The sequence below is a fragment of the Ochotona curzoniae genome, unplaced genomic scaffold (genome assembly GCF_017591425.1).
Source record: "Ochotona curzoniae isolate NIBS_2020 unplaced genomic scaffold, NIBS_Ocur_1.0 contig_908, whole genome shotgun sequence".
NCBI lineage: Eukaryota > Metazoa > Chordata > Mammalia > Lagomorpha > Ochotonidae > Ochotona > Ochotona curzoniae.
In genome coordinates this window covers 35,149,137-35,175,641 of record NW_024466607.1, presented here as the reverse complement: position 1 = coordinate 35,175,641, position 26,505 = coordinate 35,149,137, and the positions used below count along the sequence as shown (strand labels likewise).

At 43.0% G+C, this 26,505-nt stretch overlaps 1 protein-coding gene across 1 annotated transcript in view; it reads left to right on the top strand.

Annotated features, from left to right (window-relative positions):
- CNTN3 (contactin 3) overlaps positions 1 to 26,505 on the top strand; it is a 272,642-nt gene that overhangs the window by 187,426 nt on the left and 58,711 nt on the right. The window contains exons 11-12 of the mRNA XM_040995075.1: positions 18,573 to 18,700; positions 21,507 to 21,682. Of these exons, the coding sequence (XP_040851009.1) occupies positions 18,573 to 18,700; positions 21,507 to 21,682 (304 nt within the window). The remainder of the gene's footprint in view (positions 1 to 18,572; positions 18,701 to 21,506; positions 21,683 to 26,505) is intronic.

Genomic DNA, 26,505 nt, shown 5'->3' with positions numbered 1-26,505 from the left:
AATGGATTCTGGACTCTTCAAATGATTAAGTTCTCCTTCGTTCATCCATTCAAAAACATTTTCAGTACTGTCTTCCAGGCACGAGGTACTTTTCCTTTTGTCAGAGAAGATGATCCCATCATATGTAACTGTCACGGAATTAAGACAAGCAATGCAGGGAAGTTACAATGAAATGCATTGGGAAAAGCTCAGACATATGCAGAAATGATTGGGGAAGAGTACATTCACAAACTAGGATCAGAGTAAGCTTTGTGCAGAATGGAAGGTCTCTATACTACAACTTGATATATGACAGTGACTTGCTGGCGAAGAAAACTGCAGGGAGAAGGAACAATACATATAATTCCCAGAGGTGAGGAATGGCCTGGTTGTTCTCACAGTCCATTCAGACTGCTATAACTAAACACCTTAACCTTTGTAACTAAGTTGTAGGAATTTCTTTCACCCAGTTCTAGGGTCTTGGATGTCTGCAGTAAATCTTATGTCCCATCACAGGGTTGCAACAGGCAAGGCAACTCCCTTCCACTGTTTTATAAGGGAGCTTGGGATTTACTACCCAAGCAATGTTTCAACAAAAGGATAAAATCAAAGTAGCAGAAGATCAGATTCATGATAAAAATAAGAAAAAAAGAAGACCATGGTGACAAAGGAAGGAATGGAACGAGAGGAGAACTGTAGACAAGAATTCCATGTGGCAGCAACCCAGCAATCCAAACCAGAGGGTGTTGCAGCTTGAACTGAAGCAAGGTGGCATGAACCAGAGAGAAGCCTGGGTTAGCTTGGGAAGTTGTTGTTGATGTGCAAGATCTGAAAGAGGAGAGTCCAAGTTGGGCATCAGAGAGCACTCAGCATGTCAGAGACCCTTGCTAAAAGGGCAGCGCCAGGGGCAAATACGATAAGTCATACTTTGGAATGGGTGAGTTTAAAGAGTCTGCTGAAAACATCAGCTGAGGGGTGGCAGCTGACACAGCAGCTGAGACCCTCCTTGTGGTGCCTGCATTCTGCATGTGAGTGCCTGAGTTCAAATCGCAGACTTGCGGGGAGGAAAAAAGTCATGGCAGTGCTGGTATCCTTTACAGCAACACAGGAAACCCAAGTGGAGTTCCGGGTGCCTTGCTGTTGTGATGATTAGAGAAGTAAGCCACTGGTAGCAAATCATAGGCTCTCTCCTCCTCTCACTAACTCACTCTCTTTCAAATAAATGATAAGGGGACACTAGCTGGATATGTGCATGCACTGGCAGCAATTGACTATATATGAACGTGGAACTAATGAGAAAAGTAATCATGGTGGCTACAGTTCACAACCTGGCTGAGATGCGGATGGTGAGTCATGCTTCAAGGCAGTGTCTACAGGTGTCTAGGAAGACAGGTATTGTTAAATGCTTAGAGAGTGGGTGAGGAGTGCACCTCTTACCCAGGAAGCCCCAGGAGAGAGATTCAAGTGATATGTGAACAACACTTTGTTTAGGCTCATTTAGTTCTTAGTACATTTGTGAACTAAAGCTCACCTTAAATCAATATTCTACACCTCTGAATTCCTTGCATTTCAGCATTGAATATTTATTTTTGGTTCTATTTGTGTGTGTGTGTGTGTGTGTGTGTGTATTGATGTCATCCGGTACTGGGTAGGTATTGCATTTTTCTCCCAACAGAAAGCATGTTTTTTTATAAGATTTATTTTATTTTTATTAGAAAGGCGGATATACAGAGAGGAAAGACAGAGAGGAAGATCTTCCGTCCGAACGCAACGGCCAATGCTATGCCGATCTGAAGCCAGGAGCCTCTTCCCGGTCTCCCACGCGGGTGCAGGGTCCCAAAGCTTTGGGCTGTCCTCGACTGCTTTCCTGGGCCACAGGCAGGGAGCTGGATGAGAAGCGGGGCTGCCAGGATTAGAACCGGCGCCCATATGGGATCCCGGGTGTGCAAGGCGAGGTCCTTAACCACTTGCGCCACTGTGCCGGGCCCTTTTTTTTTTTTTTTTTTGAGAAACATAACTGTTTTGCCCTTTTGAACATCAAATAGTATTTCACCAAGTATTAAAGTTTTAGGGCAGCTCCGCTCATTTGTTTGCGTACATCCATGCGTTTGCAAAACGACCAATTAAAATGGTTTCTTTCATTTTCTTGAAGCAAGCTAAAATGGAAAAGGGCCTTAGAGAATGAAAACAGACATGCTTTACACAACAGAACAGCCCTCTAGCATATTTTAAAGACTGCTTACTTTTCTCATCCATCATTTTTGGTACTTAAAACACATTAGCCAATTATTTTTTAAAAATAGGAGCCTTCACTTGGGTGCTGCTGCTTATTGTGGTAGATATTTTATTGCTGTAGCCTCAGTTCAGAAGAGTCAAAGAATGGCCCATTAGTCCTAATTAAACACATTAAAATTGTTTCAGATGTTCTCTGCGGCATTTCATACTATGGAAATGTGAATGCCTTCAAGAGAAGGAAATGGTGAAGATTGTTTCTCAAATGTGGGTAGTTGTAATCCAGCCAGTGTTTTTAAAATAGGCTATGAGCCAATACTAGATGTATTTTTTGCATATAGTTGGAAACTAGCTTTAAAATGCAATAGATATTGCATACTGCATGATATTACATTACAGTAGTAACTATTGTCGTCCTACCAGAGCCTGGAAGTCAGTAAGAGCTTGATTCTCTGGGCGAAGGACTGTGCTAACTTAACAGCATCTGCACTTGGGTTACTTTGGTTAGAACTCACAGACTGTCCACTGACATGGATGAGTTTTTCTTTATGTAAGCTCTACTTTGATTTTTTTTTTCTTAAAAAAAAAAAAGAGAGAGAGAGATTACATGCCATTTTATGCTCAGCTCAACCTGATCTGATGAGTAGCTCCGGCAATGCTTCCAAAATGTCTGCCTTTTGTGAAACATTCAGTCACTTGGTGGGGACTTAGAAGCTATCTGGCCAGAAACTAGGCCAGGACATTCTGAGCCAGGGCTGTGACACTCCTGCCACCGCCTCTCCCAATGGTTGGTGGCCTCACTTTGGTACTGGTGCATCCAAGACCCCTACTACTGTGTACCAGATCCATGAGGGAAGAACACCTCTCCTTGGCTCACCCCCTTGGCCAGACAGTTTCTATCTCATTCTCTCCCACCCCTCAGGCTGCAACCCAACCTCACTCACAAACCCAAAGAGTTGTATTACTGTCCATTCCATCCACGGCCTGCCCAATAAAACAGCTGTCCTGCGTGGCTCTCACACAGGTATAGAAGCTCAATGATTTTCCATTAATCCTCTAAGCTGTGCAACCAATCTATCCTCAGATTTCAGCTAATCCTTTATTCCTGGACCCAGAACAATGAGTTAGTCTCTGATTGTTGAACTTTGCATCATGGAGGAAAATTTCATTCATAATGTGTGCTGCTGCCGCTTTCAGGAACTTTGTGTAAACTGATAGAAATGGATGTTCCTGCTCCTGGTTGTAAGAAAGGTATTGTCCGTAAGTTTATGCTAGATAGCTTTGCCCTCTGTCTAGAATCAGAAACATTAGAAGTCCTCAAGGAACCCACAGGTTTGTTTGTTTTGTTAAAAACTCAGGAGCTAAGCCATCCTTATAGAGGACTAAACTATCTAATTTAAATGGCCATATAATGTATTCTATGATCTAGCACATTTTAAAAGACAACATGGAGGACACTGCTTGGAATGACTGTTCATATCAGTTCAAGTATCCGCTCCCCCACTTCCCTTCCAGCTTCCTGCTGATGTATAGCATCTGTTGGTGAAAATACTTTATTTGCTTCCACTATATAAAGGAGAACCTGGCTGAATCCAGGGCTCTTGGCTCCCCTCCTGTCTGGCCTTGGCTGTTGGGGGAAGGCGTTTACGACACACATTTGGGAAGGCAAAGAACAGACATTTCTCAGTCTGTTAAATCAAATGCAAATATATAAATAAAAGCTTTAAAAAGGAAAGGGGGCTTTAATAGTAACTCCCTCCAGCACAACACATGCAGACCAACTGTAGACAGTGGGCATTGTCGTCCTGTCTATAATGGCAGTGTTTAGAAGGCAGCAAGAAGCACGTAGAGAAGAGATCTTGTCTCAGCAGGGAGATGGAGGGTGGATGGGAGAATAGCCCCTCCAACCCTCCCTCCCCTAAGAGATAGCCATCTCAAGGGAAGTGATGTCAAATAGAGAAAAGTGAAAGTGTAGAGAAAAGGTCACCCAGACAAAATGGATCACTTAGATAACAGATGAAACGACATAGCGACTTCTTTATTCTAGTTGTGTCAGTGGCAAATGGCAATTGCTCTCCTTCAAGAGATGTTGCAATGCCAAGTCCGCCTTTCCCCTCTGGCTACCCCAGCTGATACTTCCAGTTCTCGCAAGCTTCCAGCTGGATAGGAGGGAAAGGCTGATGGAAGCCCCATGCCCCCTTGAGAGGATGAGGCTGAGGACATTTCATCTGGATTAGGGGGTCAGATAGCATACTGTGTGTTCTCTGCCTTACCTCTTCGTCCACCAGAATTGCTGTCACCGCCTCTGAGTGACAAGAAAGCTGAAGTTTCTGTGTGTTTGTATCATTATTTACATGAATTATGCATGCCTAATTGACATGCAGTATAGTAATTGCCAGGCACATTATTCACTGTGTCAGATGAAGCTAAATGTGAGGCTATTTTTTTTTTCCACTTTCCCATTTAATTTTAGCTCCGGGAAAGAGCAAAGCCTCAAAGTCGGAGGACTCAGCTCAGGTCTTGCCTCAGCCCTTTGCCTCCTGCATAGTGTTACACAAGTTGCATAACCCTGAAGTCCTGATTTCTTGCTTTGCCAAACAGGGCTAGGAGTCCTTGATGGAACCAGGGTATAGTCACCCAGTTGAGTGGCACTGGTGTGGTGTGCATGCTTACTGAGAAGTGGGCCAGCGACACTCCTCCCTTGGGACAGGCGGGAAAGCACGGGGGGGGGGGTCCTTTGGGCAAATTGTTGACAACTCTGAGTTTGTTCCATTTCTCTCTCATTCTGCAGGACCCCTTTCTGTTCTATCAGCACCCTGATGGCAAAGATTAAAAATAACTTGTCTGCTAATGTGGCTTCTGTGTAGACTCTTAGAAGAAAAGGGGACGTGACACTATAGTTACTATTGCGTCATAAGCTGCTACAGCTTCATTTTTTCTCATTGTGCTGCTCGGTCATTTTACGGGTTAGAGAGACTGAGTTGAAAGGAAGGGTAAGCGCAAATCTTTCATTTTTAGGACAATCAGCTAGGTTTTATATTATTTAAGCCTTCTTAAATAAATAAAACCCACTCAAGTATTTCAAAGTCATGGCTGCCAAATGGCCTCTGAAGTTATATCAGCTAAGTTTTGTGGGTGGCCACGTGGTTCCTGAATCCATATGGTGCATTTGTGTTTTATGGATTATGAAAGTGAAGGTCACTGAAAAACTATTTTGATCTTTGTGGGGAGAAAGTAATGTGATGAACATTACTGAGCATGTCAGAGGAATCTACGGTTCCTTGCTTCACGGTGGGAATCAGGTAACTTAATTCCTGTCCGTATCCAGCAGGGCAGTGTCGCTCACCAGCAGTATCTACGCCATTACATTTCTCTAGCTCTAAGACATGTCTTCCTCAAGCCCCAATGTGGACCCAGACCCCTGGCCAGTCCAAGTTTTGTATCCCTTAGTCTCATTCAAACTTCAAACAAAAACAAACAAAAATGACACAGATGCTAAAGGTAAGAAACTGCGTTGTCTTTTGCATTTTCTGCATTTTTAAAAAGGCAAATAGACAGAGAGAAGAGACAAAGGAAAAGATCTTCCATCTCTTCACTAGTTCACTCCCCAAATGACCGCAGTGGCCGGAGCTGAGTTGATCTGAAGCCAGCAGTCAGGAGCCTCTTCCAGGTCTCCCATGTGGGTGGAAGGTACAAGGACTTGGGCTAGCCTTCGTTGCTTTCCCGGTCCATGTGCAGGGAGCTGGATTGGAAATGGATCAGACAGGACATGAACTGGTTGACCCTGGGATGGGGAGAATTAGTTTGTTGAGCCATGGCATCAACCTCCTCTACTTTATATAGATTGGAAACAAACACAAAACCAAACCAAACCAAACCCTGTTGCTTTCTTAAGAATAAGAATGTTGAGTGTTTAACATCATCAAGATAGAGTGCAGAAGTACATAGACCATGGCCTTTTAAATAATCCTTAAAAGAAAGGAGACCGAAGCAGATTTATCCGGACGTTCTTGCAGTTTCCCCTGGCTGGAATCTGTTTTCTTTTCAATCTACAAAACCCTTACTCATCACTCACGGTGCAGCTTATTGTTACGCCCTGCGGGAAGCCTTCTGGAAGCGTGATGGGTGAGATGAATTGATCCTTCCACTGTTTTACTCTAGTGGCTTCTTCATCTCAGATGTGTCACAGGGTATTGTGGCTGCATTTCCAGAAGGCTGGCTCACTGCCTTGTAGCAGGGCCTTTACCACGTTCATCTTCGTGTCTTCAGTTTCTGCTCCATACACATTTGTTCAATATTCATTTACTTATCAAGTATTTAGTTAGCACCTGGTGTTTCCATAAATATTACTGCAGAGTAAGTCACCTTAAGAAGGGTTGCAAAAATTTTTTTTATTCTTCTGAAATCATTGGGATATTTATAAGACCATTCCTGGACCATGCAAGATTATCAACTAAGAAGTATCCAGCTGGGGATTGGCTGAATTTGCAGTCTCACCTGCGGTTGCCTGGTGAAGCCAAACTAAATGAGTTTGAGGCCTTATGTGGCCCTTGTCTCTGTATTACTCACCATCCCTCACGCCTGAAAGCAGCATTTGTTTTATTTATTAGTCCCGGGGAACGGGCCTAAGTACCCGAGGCATCAAAGGGGTTAAAAATGAACATCTAAGGCATCACAGTGAAGCTCTGTCACCTGTGTTCTGAAGACAGAGGGTATGGATTCCACTCAGTCCCGAGGATAGCCAGATTCCCAGAGATGGAAGCTGGACTCCCATCAAATCATCATCACTATTAGTATTTGGTGAGAGAGAGAGGGGACTCCCATCTGCTGGTTTCACTCCCCAAAGGATTGCTGAGACTGAGGCCAAAGCTGAGAGCCAGGAACTCGAGCCAGAACCCTGTTACTTGATCCTTTCGTGCTGTCTCCCAGGGCCTGTGCTAGCAGGAATCTGGTTGGGGACAGGGACAGAAAACAGGTCGTTAGCAGGAACAGAGTTGAATATTGATGCCAGACACTCCGGTGTAGAACTGAATATCTTAACTGCTGGGCCAAACACCAGCCCCCTCCCCCCTGATTTTATCAAGGTAAATTTGAGAAGTTAAAATTATGTCCATATATATCAAAGGTTGATCTGTTCATTTGAAAAGCAGAGTTACAGAGAATCTTCTATCCACTGGGTCACTACTCGTATGACCACAGTGGCTGTGACTGGGCAGTTCTATAGCCAGGAGCCAAGAGCTTCTTCCAGTTCTCCCAGTTTAAATCAGGATACCAAGGATTTGTGCTGCCCTTTGCAGCTTTCCCAGGCATATTAGCAGGGAGCTAGATTGGAGGTACTGTATCTGACCTCAAACCAGACTCCACATGGGATGCGAGTGCCCCAAGTGCCAGCTTTGCCCAATATGCCACAGTGCTGCCCCCAAAGTAGACATATTTAAGGTGTCCAAAATAATTGCCATGATCAAGCTAATTAACATCTCTGTCACCTCACACAGTTATTGTTAGTGTGTGGGGGGAATAAAACAATTCAGATCAACTCTCAGCAAGTTTCATCGGTGTGTTAGTCTTTCTGCATAACTTGACTGTAATACTGTTAGATTCTTACCCATCCTGCATAGCGGAACCTTTGGGCTCTGATTAATGTCTTCCCACCTAGCCACCCCTGGCAGCTACCATTTATTCATTCTGCTCTCTGTTTTTGTGGGCTTGACCATTCAAAGTTCTTCATGCAAATGAGATGATGTCATGTGTGTCTTTCTGTGTCTGCTTTGTTTCCCGTACTGCAAGGTCGTTTAGGCTCATCCTTGCAAGAATCAGATTCCTGTCCCATTTTAAAGGCTGGATACTAATCTATTTTTGCATTTCTTTATCTTTCATGTTTTAAAGATTTTTTAAAATTTTTATTGAAAAGTCAGATATACAGAGAGAAGGAGATATAGAGAGAAAGATCTTCTGTCCATTGATTCATTCTCCAAGCGACCACAATGGCCATAACTGAACTGATCAGGACCCAGGGGCCAGAAGCCAGCAGCTTCTTCCGGTCTCCCATGCAGGTGCAGGGTCTCAAGGCTTTGAGCTGTCCTGCACTGCTTTCCCAGGCCACAAGCAGGGAGCTGTGTAGGAAGTGGAGCAGTTGGGATATGAACCAGCACCCATGTGGGATCCTGTTGCATGCAAGACAAGGACTTTAACCACTAGGCTACCCTGTCTTCCATATTTATTCATGCTTCAGATTTCCTAAGTGAATTACAGGCTTGCCAGGGGACCTGAAAGTGGGAACTGTGGGTGGGATAACCCTAGAACAATGCAGTCCGGAGCTTCCTCTGCGCTGTGCATTCTGCTAGGCCTGCGGCTGCAAGGCAAGTAAGTCAGGTATGGGTCACTCTTCCTTGGAGATCGGAGAACACGTAGCCAAAATCAATAAATAAATACGTAGCGTATTTCAAGAAAGGCCTCCTTTAAAAAGTAATTTATTAGGGGAGCCTGCACCCACGTGGGAGACCCGGAAGAGGCTCCTGGCTTCGGATCGGCATAGTATCGGCCCGTTGCGCTCACTTGGGGAATGAATCATCGGACGGAAGATCTTCCTCTCTGTCTCTCCTCTCTGTATATCCGCCTTTCCAATGAAAAAATAATAAAAATAAATCTTTAAAAAAAAAAGTAATTTATTAGGAAACATCTAGTGAGAAGCACCAAGCATGCCAACAAGTGGGGGAAGAGTTTTCCAGACGGGGATCCCCAAAAGGGTGAAGGCCTTGGGATGGGGCTGGGTGGAATAACTTGAAGTCCTGGGTGATTTGTGTGCTGAAAGGTAGGTGGTAAGACTGAGGAGGAGCCCAGAAAGGCAATCCTGAACACCCAGAACAACAGTGTGGATTCTGATTCCAAATGGATTGAGACTTTAAAATTGGGGGGAGGTGGTGATAGGATGTGCTGAATGGTGGCTCTGGCTGCCATGAGGGTGACGGGATGAGTAGAGAAAGGAGGCAAGCATAGAATTGGCTTAGGAGGCAATTTATGATCGCCAAGTGCAGAGTTACTGCAGGCCTGACTTGTGGTAGAACAACAATAGAAATGGAGTGTATTTTAGGAGGTGAGCTGGTGTAGCTCAAACATGGCCAGTTACGTGGACTGACCGTGAGATCGTGAGTCTCCAAGGGGTGGGCCCATCTTCTTGTATGTATTTTTCTTCTCTAAGATGTGTAATGCATGGTAAGTACCTAATAAATATCTGTTACAGTGTGTTTCACGCTCTCTTGGACAGTTCCCCATGTCTTAAAAGTACCTAGAATTTCTAATTCAGCTTGTTCTATTTCTTAGACTTGTACAGAATTGATTTTTTAAATAGATTTCTACTTGAAGCTTCCTATTTCACTTGCAAAGAGTGTCTGTGTATTATTGGTTATTGCCTCTCCCTCATCCTGTCCCCAGAAATAGGGCTGAGTGGATGGAAGGTGGGATGGACGGCAAGTGGAGGTTGGGTGAGGTACCATTGCAGTGCATTGGCCTCCAAGACAAAGCAGTGTGCAGATGGGTGGCAAGTGCTTCCTGTCTCTAGATTCTGATGCCTGGCAGGAGTTGTTCATAATTTACAAATGGTTATATAAGTGCTACCGAAAGAGATTTCCCACTGTCTAACAAACTCAAAACTTTTTTTTTTTTTGACACTTGAATCTGTTTTTTCGCTTCCTTAGCTTACTTGTGACTCATACAATTCCATCTCCATACAGATGTTGTTGTCAGACTGGTGTTTCTGGGAAGATAAAAGTCTCTGATAGTTGTTGATAATTAAGGTAGAATGTATAAAAATTTTGTGCTATTTTAAAAAAAATCAGATTACTTCTTCAGCTGTGTCATGCAGATACTAAAGAAAGGCGCACGTTAACCTTTGCCTTTACTTTGGATATTGTTCAAGAGTTCTTTATTTGAAAGTAGAGTGACAGATCCAGAGAGAGAGAGAGACTGTCACTCTGCTGGTTCACTCCCTAAGTGGCTGCAACAGCCGGGGCTGGGCTGTGTCGAACTGGAAGTCAGGAGCTTCGTGCTGTGTTCCCATGCGAGTGGCAGGGCCCAAGCATTGGTGCTGTCTTCCGCTGGCCACTTTCTCAGACAATTGAGCAGGGAGCTGGACTGAAAGTGGGGAGCTGGGACATGAACTGGCAATCATAGGAGATGCCAGCATTGCGAGGGGTAGCTCCACCACTGTGCTAAAATATAAGCTTCTGGGGTTTTTTAGACACTTTTTTGTAGTATTTATTAACTTATTTAATTGGAAAATGGTAGCACTTTGAAATTTTATGTAAATAAGTTTTTCTAGTTCGGATAATTTTTAAATCTTATGAATCACTGTGTCTGTGACTTCTTGTTAAAGTAGCCTAGTTTTATTGCTGTTATGTATTCTAGCTTATTACATTATTTCTGTCAGGTCTCATTGCAAGAAAAAAATAGGAAAAAGCTTAAATACACAAAATTAACAGTAAGAAGAATAGTAACTACATAGGTAAATAGATTTATGTAAACATAAATAAACACATATCATGTTCAAATGTTCTGGAATATAAGTTACATTAAGACAGAATAAATCCTGCCCAGTATTTATTACTGCTCACCACAGAACATAGCCTCTAATATAAGCTCAGTAAATATTTGTAGTATTTATAGCATGAGTGTTGGATGTTTTTGCAGCACATGCAAAAGATCCAGTTGCTTAGTTGAAATGCCCAATTTTGGCTCCAAGTGTTGTGCCAATAAGTAAACCAAGAAAAATAGTACTACTTCATAATCCACAGAATATGAAATAAAATGATTTAATGAGAAGATACCCAACTCTCGCTAAGCCACGAAGCGAACGCACGTGTCCTACCCCAGTGGAAGCTCTCTGAACAATACAGTATTAACAATCAGCATCCTTTGCTTACAAAGTTTTTCTCCTTTTACAAAGGAAACTAAACACTAAGATTTAAAAAAAAAAACTCTTGAAAAAAAAATGTATTTCTTTTTAATGAACTTCCTGTGAACGTTATTTCTCACATGTATGATTTTTGAAGCCAGACTTAAATTTTGTATTATTTTATTGCGTGTGCAGTGGCTCAGCACATCCAATACCTGAGTCAAGAAATGATGACCCCATCCTCAGGGGGAAGAGCATAGTGGCCAAGACTATCACTCTTCTTCAAAAACATATTGGAATCAACTCTGTTGCATGGACATCATGTGTAGTGTAAGGTTTGTGTTCTTGAGTTGTGCAGCTCACATTTTGTGCAAGGTAATTCAAAAGAGTACCAGTCATTATGAAAGAAAATCTCAAAACACTTCTAGAAAGGCTTAACACTGAAACATCTAAGACAAAGGTTTTCTTTTTTTTTATTCCTGTGTAAAACCACGTTTATCAATTATTTTTATCTAAATTTTATTTTTTAGAATGTTTACATGGTTGATCAGGGTGGGAAAAATTGAGGTTTTGGGGGAAAATTGGGTGAAGTCATGAACCTCACAGGCAGGTTCCAGGACCCAGGCTAGGCAACCAGAGTCCCACTAGATCCCCCAACCCTGGGGCTCATGAACCCGAAACACACCCAACAGAAGGGCCCCAGGATCTGGGCCAGGCAACCCAAGCCCCACTGATTCCGGAATTCCTGGGGCTCAGGGACCAGGCCCACCACACTGGTGGGCCCCAGGACCTGAGCCAAGCTACCTGAGCCCTGTCAGATTCCCCAGTCCCTGGGATTCATGCATCCTGCCCCTACTGGGCTCAGACTGGCATGACTTGCCTCACCTCATTGTTTGCAGTTTTATGTGCAGGCTGGCCTAGTCTAGTTTGCCCCTTGGTCCAGCTTCTGCTGGTGGGTCCTGCAGCCTATCCCAGCCCAGCCTGATTGATGTCCTGGTCCTAATGTGAACTGGCTGGTGTTGTGGCCTGATCTGGCTCCTCCTGCCTCCTGCCCTGGTTCTCAGATCTGCCAGTGGGCGTTATGTGCTGGCCCAGACTGGTCTGTCCCCAGACCTGACCCACATGTGCACTGGTGTGTACTGTAACCGGGCATGGTCTGGGCTGCTCCTTGCCTTGCTTCTCTTGCTCTCCTGCAGGGACCATTTCCAAATGAAAAAGCTTCCCAAGTTCCTCCATTGATCTCCCAGTGACAGTTCTCATACGCAACAGTGGGTCGTTGGCCCAGGTTGACTTTGCCCACCTCCTGGTGAGAACTGTAGCCTTGCTCAACTGGCCACACCCATTCTGGTTCTTCTTGGGTGTTGCAGCACAGCAATAGCTGGTCTACATATCTACACAGCTTTCATGTAGTTTAGCAGAAGTCCTAGCCTAGCCTGTTTTCTACCCAACCTGGCTCTCACAAGTACTAGTGGGGGCTGGAGTCTAGCCCAATCTATTGTTCCACCATCTTAGTGTACACCTGTAAGCTGTAGCCATGCCCAACCAAGCTTGCTGCCCCCAATCCTACTCTTGTCCTCACCAGTGGGGACCCCAACCCTGCCGGGATGCTCCGTTAAGTCCCCAGCAAGTCCTGATCCAACCCGCGGTTCTTGGGCCAGCCAGTTGAGATTGCAGTTCCACAGGGGTGAGTCCACATTGCCCCCAAAGATTCTGCTATCAGACCCACTCTTATTCTTCCCTCCAGGCCAATTTGCTGTCAATCCCCTACTTCCATACACATGTCGTGGACTTGTCTGTGGAAGTCCCTCAGTTGTAATTCTTACCTGGGTATAAAAATCACAGATTTCACTATTACCTGTTCGATCCCTCATTCCCCTGTAATTCAAGACCCCTCAAATCATGAGGGCACGCCACTGGGTGGCCCGAAGGGCTTCGCCCAACACCTTTGGTGCCTGGGCTGCCCAAGCCCTCCAGGAAGAGCCACACAGCTTGGCTACAGGAACGCATTCTGGTCAAAAAAAAATTTTTTTTTAACTTCCAGGATGGGGTGGTCCCAGAAGCCCACTGAGCATGCCCTGAAGGCCCACCGAGTGCGCCTCTCCTCCAAGGGCACCATAGACAAAGATATTTTAAACACACTTCCATCTAATTTTTTTTCTAGGATTTATTTTATTTTTATTGGAAAGTCATTTATACAGAGAGGAGGAGAGACAGAGAGGAAGATCTTCCCTCTGATGATTCACTCCCCAAGTGAACGCCACAGCCAGTGCTATGCCGATCCAAAGCCAGGATCCAGGAACTTCTTCCAGCTATCCCACGCGGGTACAGGATCCCAAGGCTTTGGGCTATCCTCGACTGCTTTCCCAGGCCACAAGCAGGGAGCTGGATTGGAAGTGGCCTGCCGGGATTAGATCCGGCTCCCGTATGGGATCCTGGCGTGTGCAAGGCAAGGACTTTAGCCACTAGGCCACGCCTCCAGGCCCAACACACTTCCATTGTATAAGATGAGATGAATTCCTAGCAGGTGTTCCTGAGCTGACATGCATAGAATCTTAGACATTCTGGTTCACTGCTGAACTTTAAACAGTGGTTGATTATAGATGTATGTGTGTCTAGCTGAATATACATTTGTATTGCGGAGAGTCCTCAAATAGTTCAATGGTTCAAAGATCTTTGTTCCCCATATAGATTACCAATGTTGAATAGTTTGTGAGTTACTTAGATACAGATAAGATGGGATGCCTTTGCAATGGGCATAAGGGGCCAGAGCTGTCCTTGAGGAATGTAGCAGCAGAGAAGTCAGGCAGTGTATGTGGGACCATCCATGATTTGCAGCAATAGCCTGTCTTCTCTACACACAAAGATTGCTTCAGAACTCGTCACAAGGTTTTGAGATAATAAATACTTCTTGAAAAAATACCGTGTACAAAGTAGCACATTTTGATAGCCTGCTTCCTGTAGGGATATGGCCACTCCAGCTGGGAACTAATTTAAGGGTGTTATTTTTTAAAAACAATCATTAGATAAGTCATATCTAGACTTAGGAATGGATAGGCAATGGATGGCTCCAGAAATCTTGGCAGTAGACATTGTACCATCTTGTCAGGGAAAGTACTGGAATGAATGAACTATCATTTTGTCTTTTATTCACAACTCATGTTCTGAAAAGGGGGCATCCAAATGGCGTTGTTTAGAGTATTGTATCTCAGGGTGTGATTTCCCATGGCTCTGCACGCTGAACCTGGGAACTTGCTAGAGGGTTGAGCCTGTGATTTGAAAGAGCATTGAAAGTACTACAAAAATTAAAAATACAGAAAGAAAGAGTAGGAAGGTGAAATGAGGTGAAGAAGGAGGGTAAGATAGAGGGATAGGATGGGAAGTATATCCTCATGTTCATAAGACTGCGTGCATACGCACGTATGTATGAGAGAGACAGGAAATGTAGTCCCTTCATCTAATAATGGAGAGGTTAAAAAAAAATAAAATAAATGCAATTGCTTGAGCCCATCCCTCTGGAGCCTGTTCGGTGGTTAGCCCATGGAAGCACAAGGAAGTTTGAAAGCCACTGACGTGTGTGACACGATTCGCCAGTTTTGAGGACTCCTTTATCCCTCACCCTACCAAGGATGTGCAAAACAGCAGATCTTCTTGGTAGCCCTTGAGGCAATGAGATGCCCCTTGTACATACGATTTATCTTGTTGTTGTGTGTGATCAAGGCTGTGTCCTTACAGCCAGGGCCTGTCGTTGTCTAGGTGGACTAGGGAGGTGAAATCCATCTAACTCTGAGTTCTCTCCAAACCAGGTTTTCTTTTGCTCTGTCAATAACACAAGTAACACACGTGGCATTCTGATTTCCAATGATTTGACCCATACATTCAACACTGAGGCACAGAAAGAACAGATTCAAGTAGCAGGGACTTCTGAGCCTTCATAATCGTCTCTTTTGAAGCCTTCTTTTAAAATATAGGCCATTGGAGAATTGTCTGTCTCTTTTGTACCTTTTCTCTGTGTGTGTTACTACTTCTGGAATCAGTATTTATAACTGTTACAGGAGCGCCTTTGCATAAGGATGCAAATATTTCACACAGATGATTGCCTGGGTGTCATGAATTACTAAGGGGAATGGTTGTAGATAATCATTTAGAGTCAAAATCTCCGTTGAGAAGCCTTTCATTCTATAATTTGAGTCCATTTTGAAAGAGAAAACTCGTGGGTTTAGAATCATAGAAACAAATTTAGCTCTAGATATATTCATCACAATATTCATTTAGAAGTATCTCATAGATTTGGTTCTCTTCTTATGAATATGAAGACATGTTCATTTATATAAACTACCTAACTTAGAGACTAGAGCCAGATTCCTTGGTTTATCAGCCCAGAGGTGCTTCTTTCATGTAATATGAGCGTCCAGTGAAATAGCCCAGCAATTGATTAGCGTGACCCTGACTCAAAGATGTGGTCATTACTCCTTGATTCTTCTCTGTTCTCCTTGGAGATTTTCCTAACCAAGGAATCACTAAACTAACAGTGCTAAATGTATGAGGCCAAAGCCCAAGTTGCTATCGCTAAAAGAATGAAAAGTCGTAATGTTGTTTTCCTAAACACTGTTTGCAGGTTGTCTGTGAAGTCAAGGGAGAGCAGTTCTTTCACCAAGCATGTGGGAGTGAGAATAGCCGGAGATAAGAACATATTCTGTGTGCTCCTCCTCGCTGACATTTATTTCTCATGCATTTGCATCAATATATATTTGCTTTTCCTAACTGTCATTATTTATCCTTGTAATATATGCATTGTGAATACTTTTCTCTTAGAGCTAATTGTAAGCATCCATCTCTTGGAATATGTACTCAGAAAGTGCCATCCAAAATAGCCTTGTTATTTCCTATACGGCAGTTTAATCATTACGATCTCATGTGATCTCATCTCCACTGAGATGTGCTTCCTGAGAAAATGCGGAGTTGTGGCATGTTTGTTAAAATCCAAGTTGAATAAATTACCGTAATATTCAGAACATAGGCAAGGGAGAAACAGTATTTTCAGAAATTCTGCTTTGCATGCATAATACCCCACACTTTCCCCATTCTAAACCACACTGTGTTATTATGGATGCTTAAATGTCATCATAAAGAGCAGGTCAGTGTTGCCTAGACAACAGTTTACTTTCTGAGACAGAGTTTTCTTTAGCGGTCATAAATTCAATGCCATCACTGAATTACAGCATGGACCATTAGAGCAGCTTAGAGCAATTACCTTTGCTTATCCCAAACTAACCATAGTCTGCATAAAGTTAAGTGAAATAATTAACCTCTCACCACAAAAGGAAAGACCAATAAAAAAGGTACATCTAAAAGTATATTATAAAACTGATCAAGGAATTAAAATTTAAATGAAGGATTTAAATTGCACATTTCTCAAGCAAACTGGGTACCACATTTCTGAATGCTAATCTCAGAAATTTTCATCTATGTTTGCCAAGAAAGACTCAATCACTGCTATTTAGATGTTCAGCTCTACTCGTAGTTAGAAAAACCAGTTGCCAGGAAGCATAGAAAGCCATTTCATTTATTGTGAAAAAGTGTAAAATTTTCACTTGGAGGTTCTCTGGGGGAAGCATGGGTTGTTGGAGATTTTCTGTTGGGAAACACTTATTTCATCCTTTTACTGAATATTACTTATTGTTATGTTTGTGAAGTGCCTTGTAGGCCTCTTGAAACTTACTGGAAGAACCAATTTAGGAAGAACCTACCTAATTAGCTCAAAAGTTTACAATGGACTCGGAGTTTGTATATTGAGAGTCGATATGTTTGTCTTGGAGTTTGAGTGTGAGTCCTAAGGTGTCAGGCTTTGCCTCGGACACTTACCCCGTTGACATTATGCAGCGTGGTACAGCGAAGGCTAGCCTGTACTTTCAGTGTTCCTAATAATAGCTCCTGTAGTGGAAGGTGAGCTGGTACCTCATTCACAGCGGGAGAAGACGCCTGAAATGATCTGCTTCTGTTTGGAGATACCCAAATCAGAAACTCAGTGACCTAAAGTTGAAAGCGTTCACTGATGATCTATATGTAGGACACCCTGTTGAACCTGGGCTACAAAACTGATTTTTTAAAGCTTTATCCATTCACATAGGTGCAGTACTCATATGCAAAAGACACCGTGATCGATGCAGATACTCTCCATATGCTAAATGCATGATACGTATCGAAATGGTTTTAGGAATTCAAACAGGGGTATAGAATTATGGATAAACCAGTCAGGCACTCAAAAGAGAAGGAGCCAGCTAATGACAGGCTAGCCTTGTGTCATGCATCTCCATAGACAGTGACTGCCTGCTCTATCAGCTCGTCAGCCTCCATCGTAGCACCTGTCCACAACCTGAGCTTCACCTGCTTGCTGATGTATATTATCTGTGTCACACACTAGAAGATTATTGCCATGAAAGTAGATGTTTTCTAGCTTGCTCACATTATAATGGCTCGGTCCCACCCAATTTCATGGGCACATGTCAGACCGTTGTTTATTTTTCCTTAGTTAGATAGTTACTGATCAGACTCTATTATTTCAAGTCCATTTTCAGAGACTCTAAAGAATGCTAATTTGAGTTGCCCTGGAATCTTGGAACTAATCCACGAGTTACCACGCCAATGTTTTGTTTGTTGATTCTTTTTCGCTTTTTCACAAAAGTTGACTTTCTGAAAAGGCAAATGCGATTCCCCAGTCAGTTCTATTATTTCTTATAGACTCATTTGAGCTTCTGTAAAGTTACTTATTATTTACTCTTAAAAGGAGAAAGACAAACAGATGTTTTCTTCCGACTGCTGCTTCACTCCTCGGATGCCTGCAACAGCCACATCGGAGCCAGGCTGATACTGGTTTCCTAGAGCTCAGGCTGGGTTCTCCACCTGGGTGGCAGGGATCCAAGTGCAGTAGCTGTTACCACTTGCTTCCTGGAACATATATTAACAAGAAGCTGGAATAGAAGCAGGAGAGCCATGAATTGAACCCAGGGCTCCACAAGCAATCCTGAGTGTTTCTGAACTGCTGCACCAAATAAATTGAAGAGAAATAAATGCCATGCCTCTCCCCTCCCCCAAACGTAAAAGGCTATCCATGAGCAATCCACCACCACATATTATTTTTAGAAAACATTTCACACTCACTTGATAAAGGCATCTCCCAAATTAGATATAATGTTAAGTCATGCAGTTAAGTAATCCCTGCATAAAAATATCATGAGAAGAGAAATCTGTGCAGTGTTTTTGTTCCCAGTTGACTCGTGTGTGTGTGTGTGTGTGTGTGTGTGTGTGTGTGTGTAAATTTCCTTTTAATTGTCTTTATTTCCTCAAGGCTGAGTCATGGCCTGTCATACCTTAAAAATACGAACTTAATGCAACACATCCTGCTTCAGATATGCGCTTTATTTGAAAAATCCACCATCTTAAATGCCTTTATCTCATTTGTAATTTCCTTTAGGATTTCTTTTTCAAAGGAGGGAGGCCTGAAAATAGCAAATGTGACTAAAGCTGATACTGGAATGTATACATGTACAGCAGAAAACCAGTTTGGAAAAGCAAATGGCACAACACAGTTGGTGGTTACAGGTAGGTGCAAGTTTAAAATATTGTTTCTTGAGTGAGACCCTGGGTCATAATCAAAGAAACTAACACATTTTTTTTTTTTACAAAAATGTTGTTTACCGTTAAAAAGTAGAACCCAGGATTGCACGAGTCTGTTTTTTTTCCTCCAAAAGAACAGTTTATGTGAAGGACAGGCTGATAGGAAGGGAGGGAGAGAGGCTGAGATGTTCATCTACTGATCCACTCCCCAATAGCCAACAGCTACCAAAGCCAACCCAGGATGAAGCCAGAATGCAGGAGCTCCATCCAGCTTTCCCACATAGAGCAGCAGGCAGCCACGTGCTTTGGCTGCCATCCACCGCCTTCCAAGCACGTCAGCAGAAAGCTGGATTGGAAACACACAGTCAGCCAGGACACACACCAGGTACTTGTACAAGGAATGGGAGCAGCCCAACCCGCTGCACCACAACGCTGGCAACATTTTTGTGTAAGTGAAGCAAACAAATTTTCATTTGGCACAGCACACTATGCAGAGCGGAACACATTCCTTAGTGCCTGTGCCGGAACAATGGGCAATAATCATGACTGTGGTTGTTCTATATCTTTCTCTTTTTCTTGGCAGTTGTGATTTTTGAAGATATCCATGAGGTAGAATGATTTCCAGCTGTGGATGCATTGCTTCCTTTTATTCATTTAAGAAAATTAAGGTGAACTGTCTAGTAGATGCCAGCTGTTTGGGCTCTATGACGACATAGTGACCCCATGAGTGTTACTGGGGTGGAAGAAATATAGGCGGTAGGACTAAGAGGCAAGGAAAACATTGAGAAAGGATAGTAGGTTGGCTGGGAGCTTAAGTTTGAATGGGATTCGGGTAGTTTGACTAGACCTCCCAAGAAGGAAAGTCTTCAGCAGAAGTTTCGTGTTGTTGTCAACCAGCAATCTCTCGGGGACCAATATGTTGACAGTGCTTAGACTTATTAGAACTTCATCTTATAGCTGGATTGGAAAGATTCTAAGCAAGCGAGGGCTGTGAAATAACACTTCTGAAAGACACCTATGGCTGGTGGGAAGGGCCTGCAGTAGGACAGTGGAAGCCAAAGAGATCTCTAGAGACAGCTTCTATAAACCAGGAAGAAGACAAAAATTACCCAAATGAGGCTGGAAACAGAGAAATTGATGGGATGGGGTCAGATTCTGCATTCAGTTTATACAGACACTCAACAGGAGGTGCCCACAATTTGGATGTGATTTGTAAAATGAAGTAGGCTTGGGTGGATTCTGGGTGTGTGCTAACTAGTAGAACAGCCTGATTTACATAGCTAATGAGGCATGTAGGATGTTGAGTTTGGGCAAATCGAATAGGAGATATTTATTTGACTCTGTCTTTGTAAATCCAGATAATGGATTTACCAAAATCTCAGTGGATCTAAAGTGACACAGGTTCACGTTTTGTTCACTAGAAGTCCGTGGTGAGCCAGCTGCATTATCCTTACACCTAAAGGGATCGTCTGTGGCATTTCTGTCATCATGAAAAGGGCAGGAAGACACATCCAATGACTCATTCACTCTTCCAGACTTCTGCCTGTAATGCCACACATGACTCCTGCTTGGATTTCACTTGCCAAGGCATAGTAGGACCACACCTGAATTCAAAAGTGTAAAGAATTTAGTTCTACTGTCTCCCCTGAAGGAAGTAATGGAGAATGACACCCAAGTGAAAATCCCGAATGTGTAGTTGGATGTGTAAATCTGCATTTGAAGAGAGACATCAAGATGGGCAAAAATATTTGACAGTTGTCATTGTTATGGGTCCTTGAAGCCATGATTAGTTAAAATCACCGAGAGTAAAGATAGGAAATCTAAGAAGCCAAAGACTGACCTTGAGGCATTCCACCTTAAAAAAAAATCAGGAAGAGTGGAGGGACCATATATGGAAAGAGAATAGGAGTGAGTGGCATGACTGAGAACTAAGTGTGGTATTCTAGAAAACAAGTGTAGCAAGCGTACCCAGTAAGTGATAATGAGCAGGTGCAGCAGACACAACTGAGAGTCTGAGTAACTCAGTGTAGGCTAGCACTGGGATCCTAATGGGAGTGGCTGGGTTGGGTAGGGAGTCGGGTGGGCCAAAGTCTGACCAGACTGTGGTGAGATTAATTACCAGCAGCCAGGATGAATGTTTAAAACTTCAATTTGGGAACTGACAGTGGGAATGTGGAGTCAAGAAAAGTTCAGCTCTCAATGGGTATGTTTGTGGAATATAGTCAGGTGAAAATTTGTCTTAGGGGAAAACAGATATTCATATTTTAACTTAGTACTCCTCTCAAACTACCCATTGCAAACACCCTTTGTTTCGTCTTCCAAGTCCATGCTACTGTTCAGTGTTTTAGTACTCTTCAATGTCTGTGCTGTTGTATTTCATAGTTAAACTTGGTGAGAACCTAGTGGCTTTGATTTTTGCCCCTGTATTTCAAAATACAGTAAAGATAAATTGAAATTGATTTTGTTGGTGGAATTGTAACTTGCGTCTTACAGGTGATTTTATTTTTTAAACCTAAGCAAAGTATAAATTGAGATCTGCTAATCCGTTCAACAAGGATAAGTGATGTAGTGAAGTGTCCCACTGTTGTGCGTCAACTCTTGATTTTATCTTGAAAACTTTTAACTACATAGATGTACGTGTGTGTGTGTGTGTGTGTGTGTGTGTGTGTGTGTGTGGATGGGAGTGTGTGCATGCAAGCATATTTATTGCAAATTGCTGGATCGTTTGTGCAGATTGTACTCACCATAACAAAAAGGCTAAAGTTTTGCTTAAAAATTGTTTCCCCAATAGAACCAACAAGAATCATTTTGGCGCCATCCAACATGGATGTTTCAGTAGGCGAAAGCGTCATCTTGCCCTGCCAGGTGCAGCACGACCCCTTGCTCGACATCATGTTTACCTGGTACTTCAATGGAGTCCTTGCAGATTTTAAGAAAGATGGATCTCACTTTGAGAAAGTTGGTGGGGTAAGTTGTGACACTTTTCCTCATGATTTTTGTATTACGCATATCTCTGACACGTTGCTTCTGAAGCGAATCCGCCGCCTAGGCAGTGCTCTAGAAACGCTTGCTAAATAGTCTGAACACTCAATTCTGTTTTGATCTGATTTTATTCGTTGTTGTTAGCAGAAACTGAGCATAGTTTCTTTGATCGGTGATTTTGATCAAATTCATGCATGTTGCATTTATATTGTCATTTTCCATGACATATTTTGTTGCTACTATTTCACACATGGAGAGTTTTCTTATGCAAGACACTTTCTAGTTTATAAAAACAAAAAGGGGGGATTAAAAACTTAAAAGACACATTGATTTTGGCACAAGAATATTTGAAACTAATGCATATAAAGGATCTTCAGAATACTCATAGCAAATATGTATTATGAGAAAGCAATGTATGCATTTCAAATTATTTGCACCAAGGTAGGCTCACCTTTCACTTCCATTTTTTTTCCCACCATTTTGTTTTAACTTTCAGAGTCAGAGTGGGGGAGAGTAAATCCGTGATTTATTTTCCGTGTGCCCACAATAGTCCAGGCTAGACCGGAGCCACAACCAAGAGTTGGGAACTGGATCTGGGTCTCCCACAAAAGGGTTGGAGTTCCAACTGCTCGAATCGTTACTTCTGTTCCCCAGGGTCGGGTTTAGCAAGAAGATGGACACAGGAACCAGAGTGGGTCTCCAGCCTAGGCACTCTGGGACACACTCACATTTTAAACTGAGAGGCTAAACCTCAGACTTTTGTGCACTTTTTTTTTTTTTCTACTTTTGGGCAGATGTCTTTCAAAAGGACATGTTTATGATGACTTGGGAGGTCCTCTGATTTCCTCATCTGTGTGCTATTGTTGTGTCAGACTCAGTGTTTCATCTCGAATGATCTGCACTGCTATTCTGGATATTAGCATCTAGACTGTTAAAGATACCCAAAATGATGACTTGTTCCATTTAACAAATTGCCCTAGTCAGTTAGCTCATTAGTGAAGGAACTGCAAGCCCAGAGCTGAGCGTCCACACAGCACAGATGTCCTCCAGTGTTCCATCCCGTTGTGTCCTCATAGGTGGTGGCTCCACATTAGAATCAGAATTAAAATAGCTCAGGCCTGGAGGACACTGGTTAAACAGTGAGTCAATACTGGTGAGCCCTTTGGTCTAACAACTTGCCTCACAGCTGGCAGCACATCTGTGATTCCAGAACTGTTAGGCCTGCCTCTTGGCAAGCTTGTATGCATTGATACATGGATGGCTTTTTTCTGCTTGGCTTAGGTGTATAGGCAAGCGGTACTTAACTAAGCTTGGAGTTGCTCTTTTTTTTTTTTAAGATTTATGTATTTTTTTATTGAGAAATCAGATATACAGAGAGGAGCAGAGACAGTAAGATCTTCTATCTGCTGATTCACTCCCCAAGTGACCGCAATGGCCAGAGCTGAGCTGATCTGAAGCCAGGATGCAAGGGCTTCTTCTGGGTCTCCCACATGGGTGCAGGGTCCCAACGCTTTGGGCTGTCCTTTGCTGCCTTCTCAGGCCACAAGCAGGGAGCTGGATGGGAAGTAGGGTTATAGGAACATGAATCTGCACCCATATAGGATCCTGGTGCATGCAAGGCTAAAATTTTAGCCTATATTTAAGGACTTCATATGTCAGCATTACTAAAGCAAAAAAGCACTTGGTCAGTTATGCAGTATTCATTTCACAACAACTTCTTCTCCCATGTATGTTTAAGTATACATAAACCTTTTCATGTGCTAGTCTCATCACCAAGTTAAAAGACTGAAGGACTGAGTTGAATCGATCCTTCCAAAAACCGTGTTCAAGCCCTCATGTCCAATATGTCACAATGTGATTTTTATTTGGAACCAGTATTGTTGCAGAAGCAATCAGTTGACGTTAATTCTGGACTAGGGTGGGCATGTCATTTTTAAAAACAAGCCTGTTGGAACAAAGACACTGACACAGAGACGAAGTGGCCACCGACAATGATGTAGGGTTGGAGCGGTGCTGCCCAAGCCATGGCTTTGTGGGCATCCAGAAAGTGGAAAGGCAAAGTACTCCTCCTGGAGCACTACTGGCAGAGGCATGGCCCTGTGACACCTTAACCTCACACCTGCAGCTGTGACAGGAGGGCTTGCTGCTGACTGAAGGCACACGGGGTAGGGGACATCATTATGGCAGCTCTGGGATCCCAATAAAAAAGGGATTTTTTTTTTTAGTAGGAAGAGGATAGTTGAAATGCTTAGATTCCCAACCACAATTAAATTCAGTGACAGTATTACTTCTTTCTGCTCTCACCCATTTTATTTAGTTTTAGGAATGATAGTTATTTAAGTGTTCTGATTTACGACCTGGGAGATTTTAGCAATTGTTACAAAAGCTTAACTTTCTTTTGCTTTTGGTTTAAATTTCAATTTTTCAAAGTCACTAAGTTCTTGTATCATAACGGGGAAAGACCTATGCCTACTGTCCTGACTGTGCCTCTACATCTCTCAGTACTCCTCTTCAATTGCCCTTGCTTGGAGAGAAGGCAAGGGAGAGAGAGAGAAAGGCTGCGAATGTTCCTTTGTCCCATGAGAAAAGCCTCCTGCAACCCAGCTCCTCTCCTAGGTGTCTAGTAGTCTCTCTTCATTTTACTTTCTGTACTTCGATCACCTGTGCACAAACAGGGCCCCAAAATATTAATGGTAAATTTCCAAAGATACACAGCTCATACTTTTACGTTGACGTTTGTTTATTTCAAAGGCAGATTTATAACAATAGAGGGAGACTGAGATCTTCACCTGCTGGTTCATTCTTCAAATGGCTATGATAGCTAGAGCTGGGCCAGCTCAAGTTGGGATCCAGGAACTCTGTCAGGTCTTCCCCCATAGGTAGCAGAGATCAACCAATGGGGCATTCTTCCGCTGCCCCCCAGGCCCAGAAGCAGGGAGCTGAATCACAGCTGTAGCCCCTGGGACACAAGCCGGTGCCTCCATGGGATGCCAGCATCACACACGGTTGTTTAACTCACTGTACCATGGTGCCAACCCCCATATGTTTTCAATAGCTTTCATTGCAGTATCTTATTACAATTGCACTATTTTTATTAGTTCTTACTAATCCCATATAGATTATGCCTAAGTAATAAATTAAATGTCACAGATATGCACATATAGGAAAGAAAGCAGTTGCATAGATAAGGTTCTGTTCTGTCTGTGGTTTTCCAGCATGTGCTTCGATCTTGGAAAAATACCCTTTGTGAATAAGATGGCACTACTATAAGATAAATAATTCAATTTAAAACGTTAGTTACCTTTGCCCCATACTGAAGATGATTATGCTTGTGATTCATTTCTCAGCTGGATTTAAGCTGCTGGTAATATTTTGTCTAAGACGGTACCCTCTGTCAGCTAACACTCAATACATGTGTATTCAAAGACTGAAACTCCAAAGTATTCCGATTGCCATATGTGGCAGACAGTTGCAAACAAACACAAGAGCGAGCCAGATTGCTGGTTTCCGTGGAAGCATCTTGGAGTTGAGAGCATTTGTGTTTGTAATATAATAATTGAACTCTCCGGATTTCCCCAGCCCTGAAAAGGCATAAAGCCATCGCAGTACAAGAGTCAAGTATCTGAAACGTAAAATTTCAGAAATGAATGATATCACTTGCCAGTTCTGTTCTTTCTCTAGCATGCCGGTTCATGGCCTGTGAATTTTTTATTGACTGCTGCCATTAGTAACTTAATATGCTCTCATCAGAATAAAACAGTGAGCCTTACAAGACAATATTCCCCTGAAGCACAAGCAATTAGGCAAATGGGTTTTCAGTTGCCGGGGAAGGCAGACAGAGGACAGTTTCTGTCCTCTGATTCCATACTTGCTGTGACATACACAGAAAGACCCAGAGAGGCTGCTTGCTCTTCCCATGGACCATCACAGATTGGTCCCCTGATGCAGCAGGTGCCAAAGTCACCTAGCAAGGCGATAACCAGAGCCATGCCTTTAAAGGAAAGGAATCATTTCAGTCATGCAAAATCCAACCAAGAGACCTGGATTCCTACAGCCCGCTGTCCCTGGGACAGCACCACATATTCAGGCTCATTGATTCGTGTCTTAAAAATGCACACTTTGGGGAGGGAGAACCTATAAGCTTCAAAAGCTGCAAGAATTTCTACGAGGTCTGTTGTACAGACTGGTATTATGCCAAGGAAGTATTATGACCCCAGTCACAGGTTTCTGCAGTCAGAACCACACATGCAGAAATGTGTGTTAAACCCAGGATGAAAAACACGCTGATACAAATGGATGGTATCGGTCTGTGGCCGTGGGACAAAACAAAGTCGTGTAATTAAAATCTGCAGAGAAGACCTTTCACTTCACTCCTGGCCAAGCACATCTCACTTCTAGACTTGGTGTGGAATGAGTTGAGAAGTGAGAGATTTGTGTTCAAAGATACAGGTGCTAGGGGTTTGGCCTGTAGAAGATACCCATGGGTGACTTTCCTTGTCACTGACCTTTCTGTTGCTTACTTTCTTCTCACTTTTCCTAATGACTACTGGAATTTTCCCACCATGAGGTCTTGCATATTCTTCCTAGATAGTTGTTTTTTTTTTGTTTGTTGTTTGTTTTTTGGCCTGCATCCCAGGTATCTTTAGAAATAACTGTATGTCTCTCTAGGTAAGAAGGTATGTGTTCACACACGTGCGCTGTACTTGCGTAATTGAACGGTTGTGAGAGGAAATACAGGTACAGCAATATGTGGAGGGTAGCATTCTGTCATACCCGTAGTTATCCACAAATATTCTCCATCAAATGTT